The sequence below is a fragment of the Mobula hypostoma genome, chromosome 7 (assembly GCF_963921235.1).
Source record: "Mobula hypostoma chromosome 7, sMobHyp1.1, whole genome shotgun sequence".
NCBI lineage: Eukaryota > Metazoa > Chordata > Chondrichthyes > Myliobatiformes > Myliobatidae > Mobula > Mobula hypostoma.
In genome coordinates, this window is record NC_086103.1 from 16,191,820 (window position 1) to 16,207,997 (window position 16,178).

General features: G+C 50.4%; 1 protein-coding gene across 3 annotated transcripts in view; it reads right to left on the reverse strand.

The window, feature by feature from the left end:
* Positions 1-16,178, reverse strand: part of hdac3 (histone deacetylase 3) — an 88,429-nt gene that overhangs the window by 66,890 nt on the left and 5,361 nt on the right. Inside the window, exons 1-2 of one of the 3 annotated variants that reach the window (XM_063053087.1) lie at positions 8,478-8,536; positions 2,568-2,650 (exon numbers count right to left, since the gene is read on the reverse strand). In XM_063053087.1, coding sequence (XP_062909157.1) covers positions 2,568-2,636 — 69 coding nt within the window. In that variant the 5' untranslated portion in view covers positions 2,637-2,650; positions 8,478-8,536. Of the gene's footprint in view, positions 1-2,323; positions 2,465-2,567; positions 2,651-8,477; positions 8,537-16,178 lie in introns of those variants that run through there. The other 2 variants (XM_063053086.1, XM_063053088.1) reach the window with 2 other exon arrangements.

Below are 16,178 nucleotides of genomic sequence, written 5' to 3' on the forward strand. Positions count from 1 at the left end.
ATTATGAAACTTAGGAAAGCTCCATTTGATAAGATTAGGGTAGATTGGGAACAGGAATTGGGGCTTACCATTTCTGTGGATGATTGGGGGCAGATTTTACAATTAGTTAATACTTCCTCTATTTGTGCTAAACATTCCCTAATTCAATTTAAAGTGGTTCATAGAGCACATATGTCCAAAGATAAGTTAGCGCGTTTTTACTCGCATATTAATCCTTTCTGTGATAGATGTTCGGGGCAGATAGCCTCTTTAACTCATATGTTTTGGTCTTGCCCTACTTTGGAAACTTTTTGGAGAGATATTTTCAATATTATTTCTAAGGTATTAAATATAGATATCTCTCCTCACCCTATTACTGCTATCTTTGGACTACCTAAAATTTCTAGTAATCTTTCCCCTTCAGCCCGTAGAATGATTGCATTTCTTACTTTAATGGCGAAAAGATGTATTTTACAACATTGGAAAGAGCTTAATGCTCCAACTACCTTTTTTTGGTTTTCTCAGACGATTTTATGTTTGAATCTGGAGAAAATTAGAAGTAACCTTTATGATTCTTCATTTAAATTTGAACAGATTTGGGGACCTTTTATTCGATATTTTCATTTAATGTAATATTTACCCTTCTTGTTTTTTTTTCACTGTTTTAATGGAGGTCGGGATTGAGGACGTGATTTTAAGTTTAACTCTGTTTGGTTTCAAGTTAGCCCATTGCTTTGCTTTGCTTTTAGGTAGTTGCACGGTGGGTTTTTTTTTGGGGGGTTTTTTTTTCTTTTTTTTCCATTGATGTATATAAAATCTAGTATACTATTATGTTATCTTGGTTTCTTATGCTTAAATTACATTGTTTGTAGTATTTTCTTTTTGGTATTGTTATCTTTTGGAATTTTATTGTACTTTAACATTGTATTAATGTTTATATGGCTTACCTTTTTTGTATACTTACTCAATAAAAAGATTTAAAAAGAAAGGAAGGACGTGGAGGCTTTGGAGAGGGTGCAGAAGAAGTGTACCAGGGTGTGATCTGGATCAGAGGGCATGTGCTATAACAGGTTGCTTTCTCTAGAGCAGCGGAGACTGCAACGAAACCTGATAGAGGTTTATAAGACTTGTATAAATCCTTATAAGGATTTGGGTGAGAGTGGGTGGGATAAAGATCCTGAAAACGTGAGGTGCAGAAGTAACAAGGCACCATCAGGATGGCACAATAGAGCAGTCAGCACAATCACTTTACAGAGCCAATTCCTGACACTGTTTGTAACGAGTTTGTACATTCTTCCCATGACCTCATGGGGTTCCTCCAGGTGCTCTACTTTCCGGTCACGTTTCAAAGTAGCACGGGTTAGAGTGAGCAAGTTGTGGGCTCGCAATGTTAGCTCCAGGAGCATGGTGACACTTGCTGGCTGCCCCCAGCATATTCTTGCTGATTTGATTTGATGCAAACAATGCATTTCACTGTAGTGTTTGCATCTGCACACAACAAATAAAGCTAATCTTTGAAGACAGCTCAGGGTGAGGGCTGGGGGGAGGCCAAGGGACAGCACAGGAGTGTCGTGGTTAGCACAATGCTTTACACTATCAGCCACCCAGGTTCAATTCCTGTTGCTTTCTCTAAGGAGTTTATATATTCTCCGCATGATCACTGGGGGTTCCTCAGAGAGCTCTTGTTGGTAGGTTAGTCGGTCATTGTAAATTGTTCTGTGATTAGACAAGTGGACTGCTGGGTTGGGCTGGAAGGGGCTGTTCCACACTGTATCTCAATAAATATATTAAAAAAATATTCTCCACTTTTAATCATTTTCTTTCTCGTCAGTCTAATGTGTTTTTGATGTTGTTTATTATTACACCCTGGAGGCATTGAGGACGATGTAAGAGGGAAGGGTTAGAGTAATTGAAACTCTAAGGTTAGCACAACATCATGTTCTATGAACGTGGTTACTGTATGGTCTTTTTGTGCATTTTCCAGTTTCTGGCAAAAGAAATGAATCCAATTATTCCCATCTTCCATGCTAGTTAACTGGTGATGAAGATCACAAGCTACACAATGGAGACCACAGACACTGGAATCATGAGAAACACACAAGATGCTGGAGGAACTCAGCAGCTCACGCAATCAACGGAGGAAGGTGGACAGTCGATGTTTCAGGTAGAGTCCCATCACCCAGATTAGAGCCACCTTTACCCAAAAATCATTGCTGGCAGGAGATTGTTGATTTCTTTATTTTACAATCCCTTCCAACCCAACAAGCTGAGCCTCCTAGCAATTCACTGATTTCATCCAAGCTTAATCACAGGACAATTTACAATGATCAAACAATGTACTAACTTCGGACTGTGGGAAGGAACTGGAGCACCCAGAGGACCCCCACGTGGTCACGGGGAGAACACAGACTCCTTACAGAGGCCGCCGGGAGTTAACTCTGATGCCCCAAGCTGTAATAGCGTTGCGCTAACCACTACACTGAGAGGTGGGAGTGTGTCGGCTATCAACAGCAGCAGAGGCGGCCTGCTTTGTAGTACAGATCCCTGCAATTCAGTGCAATGAAACGCTCCCAAGTCACGGCACCAACCATCATTTTTTTGTAGAGTCCGTAGTGAAGAACCAAGCTGTGTGTGAGAGACAGGCGATGTGGTTTCATTGGGTGTCCAGCACCTAAACAATGACAGACACAAAACACTCAGTCCACAGAAAGGCTGTTCACTTATCTTAGACGTGCTTGTGCTGTGTACGACTGTTGGTACTGTGTTGCTGCAGAGAAACACTGCTTCGTTTGGCTGTAGTCATGGGTGTTCATGTATAAACAATTAAACCTGAACTTTTATTACTCATAATCACAAGAGATTCTGCAGATGCTGGAAATCCACAGCAACACCAACAAAATGCGAGAGGAACTTGGCAGGACAAGAGCATCTATGGAAATGAATAAACTGTCAACGTTTTGGGTCGAAACCACAAGGCATAGGAGCAGAATTAGGCCATTCAGCCCATCAAGTCTGCTCCACCATTCCATCATGCTGAGCCCGGATCCCACTAACCCCATAACACCTGCCTTCTCACCATATCCTTTGATGCCCTGACCGATCAGGAAGCAATCAACTTCCACCTTAAATATACCCACGGACTTGGCTTCCACTGCAGTCTATGGCACAGCATTCCAGAGATTCACTACTCTGGCTAAAAAAAATTCCTCCTCACCTCTGTTCTAACGGGTTGCCGCTCAATGTTGAGGTTGTGCCCTCTAGTTCTGGATGCCCCCACCAGAGGAAACATCTTCTCCACATCCACCCTATCGAGTCCATTCAACATTCAATAGGTTTCAGTGAGATCCCCATGCATTCTTCTAAATTCCAGTGTGTACAGGCCCAAAGGAGCCAAACTCTCCACATGTTAACCCCTTCATTCCCGGAATCATCCTCATGAACCTCTTCTGGACTCTCTCCAATGATAACACATCTTTTCTGATATACTGGGCCCAAAACTGTTGACAATACTCCAAGTGTGGTTTTGTCTAGGCTCAGCATTATCTCCTTGCTTTTATATTCTATTCCTCTTCAAATAAATGCCAACATTGCATTTGCCTTCTTTACCACAGACTCAGCCTGTAAATCAAACTCTGGGAGTCTTGCACGAGGACTCCTAAGTCTCTCTGCACCTTCTCCTCATTTAGATAATAGTCTACACTATTGTTCCTTTTACTAAAATGCATTACCATACCTTTCCCAACACTGTATTCCATCTGCCACTTTTTCACCCATTTTTCCAATTTGTCCAAATCCTGCTGCAATCACATTGCTTCCTCAGCACTACCTACCCCTCCACCTACCTTTGTATCATCTGCAAACTTTGCCACAAAACCATCAATTCCATTATCCAAATCATTGACAAACAACATGAAAAGTAGTGGTCCCAATACTGACCCCTTAAGAACACCACTAGTCACTGGCAGCCAACCAGCAAGGGCCCCCGTTATTCCCACTCACTGTCTCCTGCCTGTCAGCCATTCCTCTACCCATGCCAGTATCTTTCCTGTAACATTATAGGATTTTATCTTGATAAGCAGCCTCATGTATGGCATTTTATCAAACACCTTCTGTAGTGTATTTAGCAATGCATTTGATAAGGTACCCTATACAAGGCTTAGTGAGAAAGTAAGGAGGATGGGATCCAAGGGGACATTGCTTTGTAGATCCAGAACTGGCTTGCCCACAGAAGGCCAAGAGTGGTTGTAGATGGGTCATGTTCTGCATGGAGGTCGGTGACCAGTGGCGTGGCTCAGGGATCTGTTCTGGGACCTCTTCTCTTTGTGATTTTTATAAATGACCTGGATGAGGAAGTGGAGGGATGGGTTAGTAAGTTTGCTGATGACACAAAGGTTGGAGGTGTTGTGGACAGTGTGGAGGGCTGTCAGAGGTTCCAGCGGGACATTGATAGGATGCAAAACTGGGCTGAGAAGTGGCAGATGGACTTCAACCCAGATAAGTGTGAGGTGGTTCATTTTGATAGGTCAAATATGATGGCAGAATGTAGTAAGACTCTTGGCAGTGTGGAGGATCAGAGGGATCTTGGGGTTCGAGTCCATAGGACACTCAAAGCAGCTACGCAAGTTGACTCTGTGGTTAAGAAGGCATACAGTGTATCGGCCTTCATCAATTGTGGAACTGAATTTAGGAGCCGAGAGGTAATGTTGCAGCTATATAGGATCCTGGTCAGACCCCACTTGGAGTACTGTGCTCAATTCTGGTCGCCTCACTACAGGAAGGATGTGGAAACCATAGAAAGGGTGCAGAGGAGATTTACAAGGATGTTGCCTGGATTGGGGAGCATACCTTATGAGAATAGGTTGAGCGAACTCGGTCTTTTCTCCTTGAAGCGACAGAGGATGAGAGGTGACCTGATAGAGGTGTATAAGATAATGAGAGGCATTGATCGTGTGGGTAGTCAGAGGCTTCTTCCCAGGGCTGAAATGGCTAGCATGAGAGGGCATAGTTTTAAGGTGCTTGGAAGTAGGTACAGTGGAGATGTCAGGGTAAGTATTTTTACGCAGAGAGTGGTGAGTCAGGGTAAGTTTTTTTTACGGCGGCAGTGGTGGAGGCGGATACGATAGGGTCTTTCAAGTGACTCCTGGATGGGTACATGGAGCTTAGAAAAATAGAGGGCAATGGGTAAGCCTTGATAGTTCTAAGGTAAGGACATGTTTGGCCCAGCTTTGTGGTCCGAAGGGCCTGTATTGTGCTGTGGGTTTTCTGTTTCTGAAAATCCAAGTAAATGACGTTGACTGCCTCTCCATGGTCCACCCTGCTTGTTACATCCTCGAAGAATTCTAACAGTTTTGTCAGGCAAGATTTCCCTTTACAGAAATCATGCTGACTTTGACTTATTTTATCATTAGTCTCCAAGTACCATGAAATCTCATCCTTAATAATAGACTCCAACACTTTCCTAACTACTGAAGTTAGGCTAACTGGTCTATAATTTCCTTTCTTTAGCCTTTCTCCCTTCTTAAAGTGTAGAGTGACATTTGCAATTTTCCAGCCCTCTGGGACCATGCCAGAATCAGGTGATTCTTGAAAGATCATGACCAATGCATCCATTATCTCTTCAGCAACCTCTCTCAGGACTCTGGGATGTTGTCCATCTGGTCCAGGTGACTTATCCACCTTAAGACCATTCCGTTTGCCTAGCACTTTTTCCTTTGTAATAGTAATGGCACTCACTCCTGCTCCCTGACACTCACGGACCTCAGGCACAGTGAAGACTGATCCAAGGTAGAACATAAGCTATCTACTGCACATTACAGGCTCTTCGGCCCACAATGTTACTCTGACTAGGTACCCTACTCTAGAAGCTACCTCGAATTTACCCACCACTTAGCCCTCTATTTCTCTAAGCTCAATGCATCTATTTAAAAGTCTCTTGAAAGACCCTATTTTTTTTTTACCTCGACCACCTTCGCTGGCAGTGCATTCCACACATCCACCACTCTGTGTGGAAAAACTTACCTCTGACATCCCCCTCGTACCTATTTCCAAGCACCTTAAAACTATGCCCCCTCGTATTAGCCATTTCAGCCCTGGGAAAAAGCCTCTGGCTATCCACACGATCGATGCCTCTCATCATCTTATACACCTCTATCAAGTCACCTCTCATTGTCCGTCACTCCAAGGAGAAAAGGCTGAGTTCACTTAACTTATTCCCAAAAAGCACGTTCTCCAATCCAGCCAACATCCTTGTAAATTTCCTCTGCACTCTCTCTCTCGTCTCCATATCCTTCCTGTAGTGAGGTGACCAGAACTGAACACAGTACTCCAAGTGGGGTCCAACTAAGGTCTTATATAGTTGTAACATTACCTCATGGCTCTTGAACTCAAGGCCAACACACCATACGCCTTCTTAACAACACACTCAACCTGCGCAGCAGCTTTGAGTGTCCTATGGACACAGACCCCAAGATTTCACTGCCAAGAATCTTACCATTAATATTATATTCTGTCTTCAAATTTGAACCACCTCACACTTATGTGGGTTGATATCCATCTGCCACTTCTCAGCCCAGTTCTGCATCCTATCGATGCTGCGCTGTAACCTGACAACCCTCCAGACTATCCACAACACCCCCAACCTTTGTATCATCAGCAAATTTACTAACCCACCCTTTTACTTCCTCATTCCTTCTTCACCCAGGTCATTTGTAAAAATCACAAAGAGGAGGGGTCCCAAAACAGAACCCTGCAGAACACCACTGGTCACCGACCTCCATGCAGAATACAAACCATCCACAACCACCCTTTGCCTTCTGTGGCCAAGCCAATTCTGGATCCAGAAAGCAAGGTCTCCTTGGATCCCATGCCTTCTTAATTCCGAATGAGCCTCGCATGGGGAACCTTATCAAATGTCTTCCACTCTCACTCCTAATTGGTCCTATTCTCACACGGCTCATCCTCCTGCTCTTCACATACTGGTGGAGTGCCTTTGGGGTTTCCTTAATCCTGCTTGCCAAGGCCTTCTCATGGCCCCTTCTAGCTCTCCTAATTTCATTCTTAAGCTCCTCCCTGGCAACCTTGTAATTTTCCAGCTCTAGTTTCTAGCTCCTTGATCCTTTCTGAAACTTTTCTTTTCTTAACTAGATTTTCCACATACTTTGTACACCATGGTTCTTTTACCCATTAAGTTGAAATGCCATTTCTTTGTCCTCCATTACTACCTCACCAGCATCATTTTCCAGTGGTTCCATATCAACTCACCTCCCGATTACTCTTACATAACTGAAAAAAACTTCTAGTATTATTGGCTAGTTTGCCCTCTTACTTAATCTTTTCCCTTCTTATAACTTCTTTAGTTGCCTTTTGTTGGGGTTTTTAAAGCATCTCAATCATCCAGCTTCCCACTCATATTTGCTGCCCTTGTCTTTTATGCAAGCATTAACTTCATTTGAGAAATAGCCCTGCCATTTGAGAACTACTTCTGTGGGCCATATCTATCCTGCGCCTTGTGAACTATTCCCAGAAACCTGAGCCACCTCTGCTCTCCCGTCAGTATCCTCCTCCAATCCACCAAGCAAGCTCCTCTCTCATGCCTCAGTAATTCCCTTTATTCCATTGTGACACTGATACATTTGACTTATGCTTCTCCCTCTCAAACTGCAGTTTGAATTCAATCACATTATGATCATTGCCTCCTGTGGGTTCCTTTACATTAAGCTCCCTAATAAGATCTGGGTTATTACACAAAACCCAATCTAAGATAGGCTTTCCCCAAGTAGGCTCAAGTACAAGTTGCTCTAAAAAGCCATCTCATAGGCATTCAACTAATTCCTTCCCTTGCGATCTGACACCAACCAGATTTTCCCAATTCCCTTGCATACTGAAGTCTCCTATTACAATTGTGACATTACCCTTATTCAGATCCCTTTGCAATCTCAACCCCATATTTTGTAAACCTTCTGGCTTCTCCTCAGCTCTATCATATTGGCTCCCACCTGGAAACCTTCATCATGACTGTAAAGGAAGGTGAAAGAAGCCAAAGTGAGAAGGTGGGGAGAAGAGGAGGACAAGAGGGGATGTGAGAGCAGCTGAGGGGGAAGGTGTGTGGGAATGATGTGGGAAGTTGGGAGGTGAGAGGTGGGAAAGGTAAAGGGCTGAAGGAGGAGCATTCTGATGGGAGATGTGAATGGACTATGAAAGAAAGGGAAAGCAGGGAAAACCTGGGGAGCTGATGGGCAGATGAGATGAAGAGGAGGGGTGAGAGGGGAACCAGTCTGGTTAATGGAAATAGAATAATAATAACAACAACTTTATTTACAGAGCACTTTTCACACAGACAATGTGGGCCAAAGTGATTTACAATGGGATACAATGCAAACATGAAAATAAAATAACAATAAACATGAAAATAAAAGAGAGAACAATGTTAGTTAAAAACAAGATTAAATAAATAGGTTTTGAGCTGGTGTTTAAAGATCAACTAAGTCTGCATCCCTTACAGTTTTAGATATTGAATTCCAGAGTATTCCAGCCTCTCAGGAAGGTGGTATAGCGGTCTCAGGATTCACACAAACATTTATTTTAATCTCAGATTTGTACTTTTATTCCATTGCAAAGCTCTTTGAACGACATCTGTATGAAAAGAGCTCTATGAATAAAGTTATTATTACAGCCTGACCCCTCTCCCCACTGCTAAACCCGTAAACCCTACACCATAATAACTACACACCATCTGACCGAACACCCGTTACAATCCCACACCATGTTGTCTGACCATACACCATTCCACACCTCCCCCATACCTACACACTGACCCCAACCCCCCCATACCTACATACTGACTCCAATCCACTTCACACACCCCCAAACCTACACACTGACCCTACACTTTCACATAACAGCCCAAAACCCTGAACACCCCAAACCTACACCATCGTAGCAACACACAGCGTGACTGTACACCCCCAACCCTACAGCCTGTCCTCTCACCATAGTGACCGTACACCCCCACCCCGAACCCCTCAGCCTGTCCTCTCTCACCATAGTGACCGTACACCCACACCCAAACCCCTCAGCCTGTCCTCTCTCACCATAGTGACGGTACACCCACACCCCTCAGCCTGTCCTCTCCCACCATAGTGACCGTACACCCACACCCAAACCCCTCAGCCTGTCCTCTCTCACCATAGTGACCGTACACCCACACCCCAACCCCTCAGCCTGTCCTCTCTCACCATAGTGACCATACACCCAGACCCACACCCGAACCCCTCAGCCTGTCCTCTCTCACCATAGTGAGCGTACACCCACACCCCAACCCCTCAGCCTGTCCTCTCTCACCATAGTGACAGTACACCCACACCCCTCAGCCTGTTCTCTCTCACCATAGTGACCGTACACCCACACCCCAACCCCTCAGCCTGTCCTCTCTCACCATAGTGACCGTACACCCACACCCCAACCCCTCAGCCTGTCCTCTCTCACCATAGTGACCGTACACCCACACCCAAACCCCTCAGCCTGTCCTCTCTCACCATAGTGACTGTACACACACACCCCGAACCCCTCAGCCTGTCCTCTCTCACCATAGTGAGCGTACACCCACACCCCAACCCCTCAGCCTGTCCTCTCTCACCATAGTGACCGTACACCCACACCCCGAACCCCTCAGCCTGTCCTCTCTCACCATAGTGAGCGTACACCCACACCCCAACCCCTCAGCCTGTCCTCTCTCACCATAGTGACCGTACACCCACACCCCAACCCCTCAGCCTGTCCTCTCTCACCATAGTGACCGTACACCCAGACCCGAACCCCTCAGCCTGTCCTCTCTCACCATAGTGAGCGTACACCCACACCCCAACCCCTCAGCCTGTCCTCTCTCACCATAGTGACCGTACACCCACACCCAAACCCCTCAGCCTGTCCTCTCTCACCATAGTGACTGTACACACACACCCCGAACCCCTCAGCCTGTCCTCTCTCACCATAGTGAGCGTACACCCACACCCCAACCCCTCAGCCTGTCCTCTCTCACCATAGTGACCGTACACCCACACCCCTCAGCCTGTCCTCTCCCACCATAGTGACCGTACACCCACACCCAAACCCCTCAGCCTGTCCTCTCTCACCATAGTGACCGTACACCCACACCCCAACCCCTCAGCCTGTCCTCTCTCACCATAGTGACCATACACCCAGACCCACACCCGAACCCCTCAGCCTGTCCTCTCTCACCATAGTGACCGTACACCCACACCCAAACCCCTCAGCCTGTCCTCTCTCACCATAGTGACAGTACACCCACAACCCTCAGCCTGTTCTCTCTCACCATAGTGACCGTACACCCACACCCCAACCCCTCAGCCTGTCCTCTCTCACCATAGTGACCGTACACCCACACCCCAACCCCTCAGCCTGTCCTCTCTCACCATAGTGACCGTACACCCACACCCAAACCCCTCAGCCTGTCCTCTCTCACCATAGTGACTGTACACACACACCCCGAACCCCTCAGCCTGTCCTCTCTCACCATAGTGAGCGTACACCCACACCCCAACCCCTCAGCCTGTCCTCTCTCACCATAGTGACCGTACACCCACACCCCGAACCCCTCAGCCTGTCCTCTCTCACCATAGTGAGCGTACACCCACACCCCAACCCCTCAGCCTGTCCTCTCTCACCATAGTGACCGTACACCCACACCCCAACCCCTCAGCCTGTCCTCTCTCACCATAGTGACCGTACACCCAGACCCGAACCCCTCAGCCTGTCCTCTCTCACCATAGTGAGCGTACACCCACACCCCAACCCCTCAGCCTGTCCTCTCTCACCATAGTGACCGTACACCCACACCCAAACCCCTTAGCCTGTCCTCTCTCACCATAGTGACTGTACACACACACCCCAAACCCCTCAGCCTGTCCTCTCTCACCATAGTGACCGTACACCCACACCCCAACCCCTCAGCCTGTCCTCTCTCACCATAGTGACCGTACACCCACACCCAAACCCCTCAGCCTGTCCTCTCTCACCATAGTGACCGTACACCCACACCCAAACCCCTCAGCCTGTCCTCTCTCACCATAGTGACCGTATACCCAGACCCGAACCCCTCAGCCTGTCCTCTCTCACCATAGTGAGCGTACACCCACACCCCAACCCCTCAGCCTGTCCTCTCTCACCATAGTGACCGTACACCCACACCCCAACCCCTCAGCCTGTCCTCTCTCACCATAGTGACCGTACACCCACACCCCGAACCCCTCAGCCTGTCCTCTCTCACCATAGTGACCGTATACCCAGACCCGAACCCCTCAGCCTGTCCTCTCTCACCATAGTGACCGTACACCCACACCCCGAACCCCTCAGCCTGTCCTCTCTCACCATAGTGAGCGTACACCCAACCCCAACCCCTCAGCCTGTCCTCTCTCACCATAGTGACCGTACACCCACACCCCGAACCCCTCAGCCTGTCCTCTCTCACCATAGTGACCGTACACCCACACCCCAAACCCCTCAGCCTGTCCTCTCTCACCATAGTGACCGTATACCCAGACCCGAACCCCTCAGCCTGTCCTCTCTCACCATAGTGACCGTACACCCACACCCCGAACCCCTCAGCCTGTCCTCTCTCACCATAGTGACCGTACACCCACACCCCGAACCCCTCAGCCTGTCCTCTCTCACCATAGTGACCGTACACCCACACCCCAACCCCTCAGCCTGTCCTCTCTCACCATAGTGACCGTATACCCAGACCCGAACCCCTCAGCCAGTCCTCTCTCACCATAGTGACCGTACACCCACACCCCAACCCCTCAGCCTGTCCTCTCTCACCATAGTGACTGTACACACACACCCCGAACCCCTCAGCCTGTCCTCTCTCACCATAGTGACCGTATACCCAGACCCGAACCCCTCAGCCTGTCCTCTCTCACCATAGTGACTGTACACACACACCCCGAACCCCTCAGCCTGTCCTCTCTCACCATAGTGACCGTACACCCACACCCCGAACCCCTCAGCCTGTCCTCTCTCACCATAGTGACCGTACACCCACACCCCGAACCCCTCAGCCTGTCCTCTCTCACCATAGTGAGCGTACACCCACACCCCAACCCCTCAGCCTGTCCTCTCTCACCATAGTGACCGTACACCCACACCCAAACCCCTCAGCCTGTCCTCTCTCACCATAGTGACCGTACACCCACACCCAAACCCCTCAGCCTGTCCTCTCTCACCATAGTGACCGTATACCCAGACCCGAACCCCTCAGCCTGTCCTCTCTCACCATAGTGACCGTACACCCACACCCCAACCCCTCAGCCTGTCCTCTCTCACCATAGTGACCGTACACCCACACCCCAACCCCTCAGCCTGTCCTCTCTCACCATAGTGACCGTACACCCACACCCAAACCCCTTAGCCTGTCCTCTCTCACCATAGTGACTGTACACACACACCCCAAACCCCTCAGCCTGTCCTCTCTCACCATAGTGAGCGTACACCCACACCCCAACCCCTCAGCCTGTCCTCTCTCACCATAGTGACCGTACACCCACACCCAAACCCCTCAGCCTGTCCTCTCTCACCATAGTGACCGTACACCCACACCCAAACCCCTCAGCCTGTCCTCTCTCACCATAGTGACCGTATACCCAGACCCGAACCCCTCAGCCTGTCCTCTCTCACCATAGTGAGCGTACACCCACACCCCAACCCCTCAGCCTGTCCTCTCTCACCATAGTGACCGTACACCCACACCCCAACCCCTCAGCCTGTCCTCTCTCACCATAGTGACCGTACACCCACACCCCGAACCCCTCAGCCTGTCCTCTCTCACCATAGTGACCGTACACCCACACCCCAACCCCTCAGCCTGTCCTCTCTCACCATAGTGACCGTACACCCACACCCCGAACCCCTCAGCCTGTCCTCTCTCACCATAGTGACCGTACACCCAGACCCCAACCCCTCAGCCTGTCCTCTCTCACCATAGTGACCGTATACCCAGACCCGAACCCCTCAGCCTGTCCTCTCTCACCATAGTGACCGTACACCCACACCCCAACCCCTCAGCCTGTCCTCTCTCACCATAGTGACTGTACACACACACCCCGAACCCCTCAGCCTGTCCTCTCTCACCATAGTGACCGTATACCCAGACCCGAACCCCTCAGCCTGTCCTCTCTCACCATAGTGACCGTACACCCACACCCACACCCCTCAGCCTGTTCTCTCTCACCATAGTGACCGTACACCCACACCCCAACCCCTCAGCCTGTCCTCTCTCACCATAGTGACCGTACACCCACACCCCAACCCCTCAGCCTGTCCTCTCTCACCATAGTGACCGTACACCCACACCCAAACCCCTCAGCCTGTCCTCTCTCACCATAGTGACTGTACACACACACCCCGAACCCCTCAGCCTGTCCTCTCTCACCATAGTGAGCGTACACCCACACCCCAACCCCTCAGCCTGTCCTCTCTCACCATAGTGAGCGTACACCCACACCCCAACCCCTCAGCCTGTCCTCTCTCACCATAGTGACCGTACACCCACACCCCGAACCCCTCAGCCTGTCCTCTCTCACCATAGTGAGCGTACACCCACACCCCAACCCCTCAGCCTGTCCTCTCTCACCACAGTGACCGTACACCCACACCACAACCCCTCAGCCTGTCCTCTCTCACCATAGTGACCGTACACCCAGACCCGAACCCCTCAGCCTGTCCTCTCTCACCATAGTGAGCGTACACCCACACCCCAACCCCTCAGCCTGTCCTCTCTCACCATAGTGACCGTACACCCACACCCAAACCCCTCAGCCTGTCCTCTCTCACCATAGTGACCGTACACCCACACCCCTCAGCCTGTCCTCTCTCACCATAGTGACCGTACACCCACACCCAAACCCCTCAGCCTGTCCTCTCTCACCATAGTGACCGTATACCCAGACCCGAACCCCTCAGCCTGTCCTCTCTCACCATAGTGACCGTACACACACACCCCAACCCCTCAGCCTGTCCTCTCTCACCATAGTGACCGTACACCCACACCCCGAACCCCTCAGCCTGTCCTCTCACCATAGTGACCGTACACCCACACCCCGAACCCCTCAGCCTGTCCTCTCTCACCATAGTGACCGTACACCCACACCCCAACCCCTCAGCCTGTCCTCTCTCACCATAGTGACCGTACACCCACACCCCGAACCCCTCAGCCTGTCCTCTCTCACCATAGTGACCGTATACCCAGACCCGAACCCCTCAGCCAGTCCTCTCTCACCATAGTGACCGTACACCCACACCCCAACCCCTCAGCCTGTCCTCTCTCACCATAGTGACTGTACACACACACCCCGAACCCCTCAGCCTGTCCTCTCTCACCATAGTGACCGTATACCCAGACCCGAACCCCTCAGCCTGTCCTCTCTCACCATAGTGACTGTACACACACACCCCGAACCCCTCAGCCTGTCCTCTCTCACCATAGTGACCGTACACCCACACCCCGAACCCCTCAGCCTGTCCTCTCTCACCATAGTGACCGTACACCCACACCCCGAACCCCTCAGCCTGTCCTCTCTCACCATAGTGAGCGTACACCCACACCCCAACCCCTCAGCCTGTCCTCTCTCACCATAGTGACCGTACACCCACACCCAAACCCCTCAGCCTGTCCTCTCTCACCATAGTGACTGTACACCCACACCCCAAACCCCTCAGCCTGTCCTCTCTCACCATAGTGAGCGTACACCCACACCCCAACCCCTCAGCCTGTCCTCTCTCACCATAGTGACCGTACACCCACACCCAAACCCCTCAGCCTGTCCTCTCTCACCATAGTGACCGTACACCCACACCCAAACCCCTCAGCCTGTCCTCTCTCACCATAGTGACCGTATACCCAGACCCGAACCCCTCAGCCTGTCCTCTCTCACCATAGTGAGCGTACACCCACACCCCAACCCCTCAGCCTGTCCTCTCTCACCATAGTGACCGTACACCCACACCCCAACCCCTCAGCCTGTCCTCTCTCACCATAGTGACCGTACACCCACACCCCAACCCCTCAGCCTGTCCTCTCTCTCTCACCATAGTGACCGTACACCCACACCCCAAACCCCTCAGCCTGTCCTCTCTCACCATAGTGACCGTACACCCACACCCCAACCCCTCAGCCTGTCCTCTCTCACCATAGTGACCGTACACCCACACCCAAACCCCTCAGCCTGTCCTCTCTCACCATAGTGACTGTACACACACACCCCGAACCCCTCAGCCTGTCCTCTCTCACCATAGTGACCGTACACCCACACCCCAACCCCTCAGCCTGTCCTCTCTCACCATAGTGACCGTACACCCACACCCCAACCCCTCAGCCTGTCCTCTCTCACCATAGTGACCGTACACCCACACCCCGAACCCCTCAGCCTGTCCTCTCTCACCATAGTGACCGTACACCCACACCCCAACCCCTCAGCCTGTCCTCTCTCACCATAGTGACCGTACACCCACACCCCAACCCCTCAGCCTGTCCTCTCTCACCATAGTGACCGTACACCCACACCCCAACCCCTCAGCCTGTCCTCTCTCACCATAGTGACCGTATACCCAGACCCGAACCCCTCAGCCTGTCCTCTCTCACCATAGTGACCGTACACCCACACCCCAACCCCTCAGCCTGTCCTCTCTCACCATAGTGACTGTACACACACACCCCGAACCCCTCAGCCTGTCCTCTCTCACCATAGTGACCGTATACCCAGACCCGAACCCCTCAGCCTGTCCTCTCTCACCATAGTGACCGTACACCCACACCCCGAACCCCTCAGCCTGTCCTCTCTCACCATAGTGAGCCTGTCCTCTCTCACCACACCCACCCACACCACAACCCCTCAGCCTGTCCTCTCTCACCATAGTGACCGTACACCCAGACCCGAACCCCTCAGCCTGTCCTCTCTCACCATAGTGACCGTACACCCACACCCCAACCCCTCAGCCTGTCCTCTCTCACCATAGTGACCGTACACCCACACCCAAACCCCTCAGCCTGTCCTCTCTCACCATAGTGACCGTACACCCACCCGAACCCCTCAGCCTGTCCTCTCTCACCATAGTGACCGTACACCCACACCCGAACCCCTCAGCCTGTCCTCTCTCACCATAGTGACCGTACACCCACACCCCAA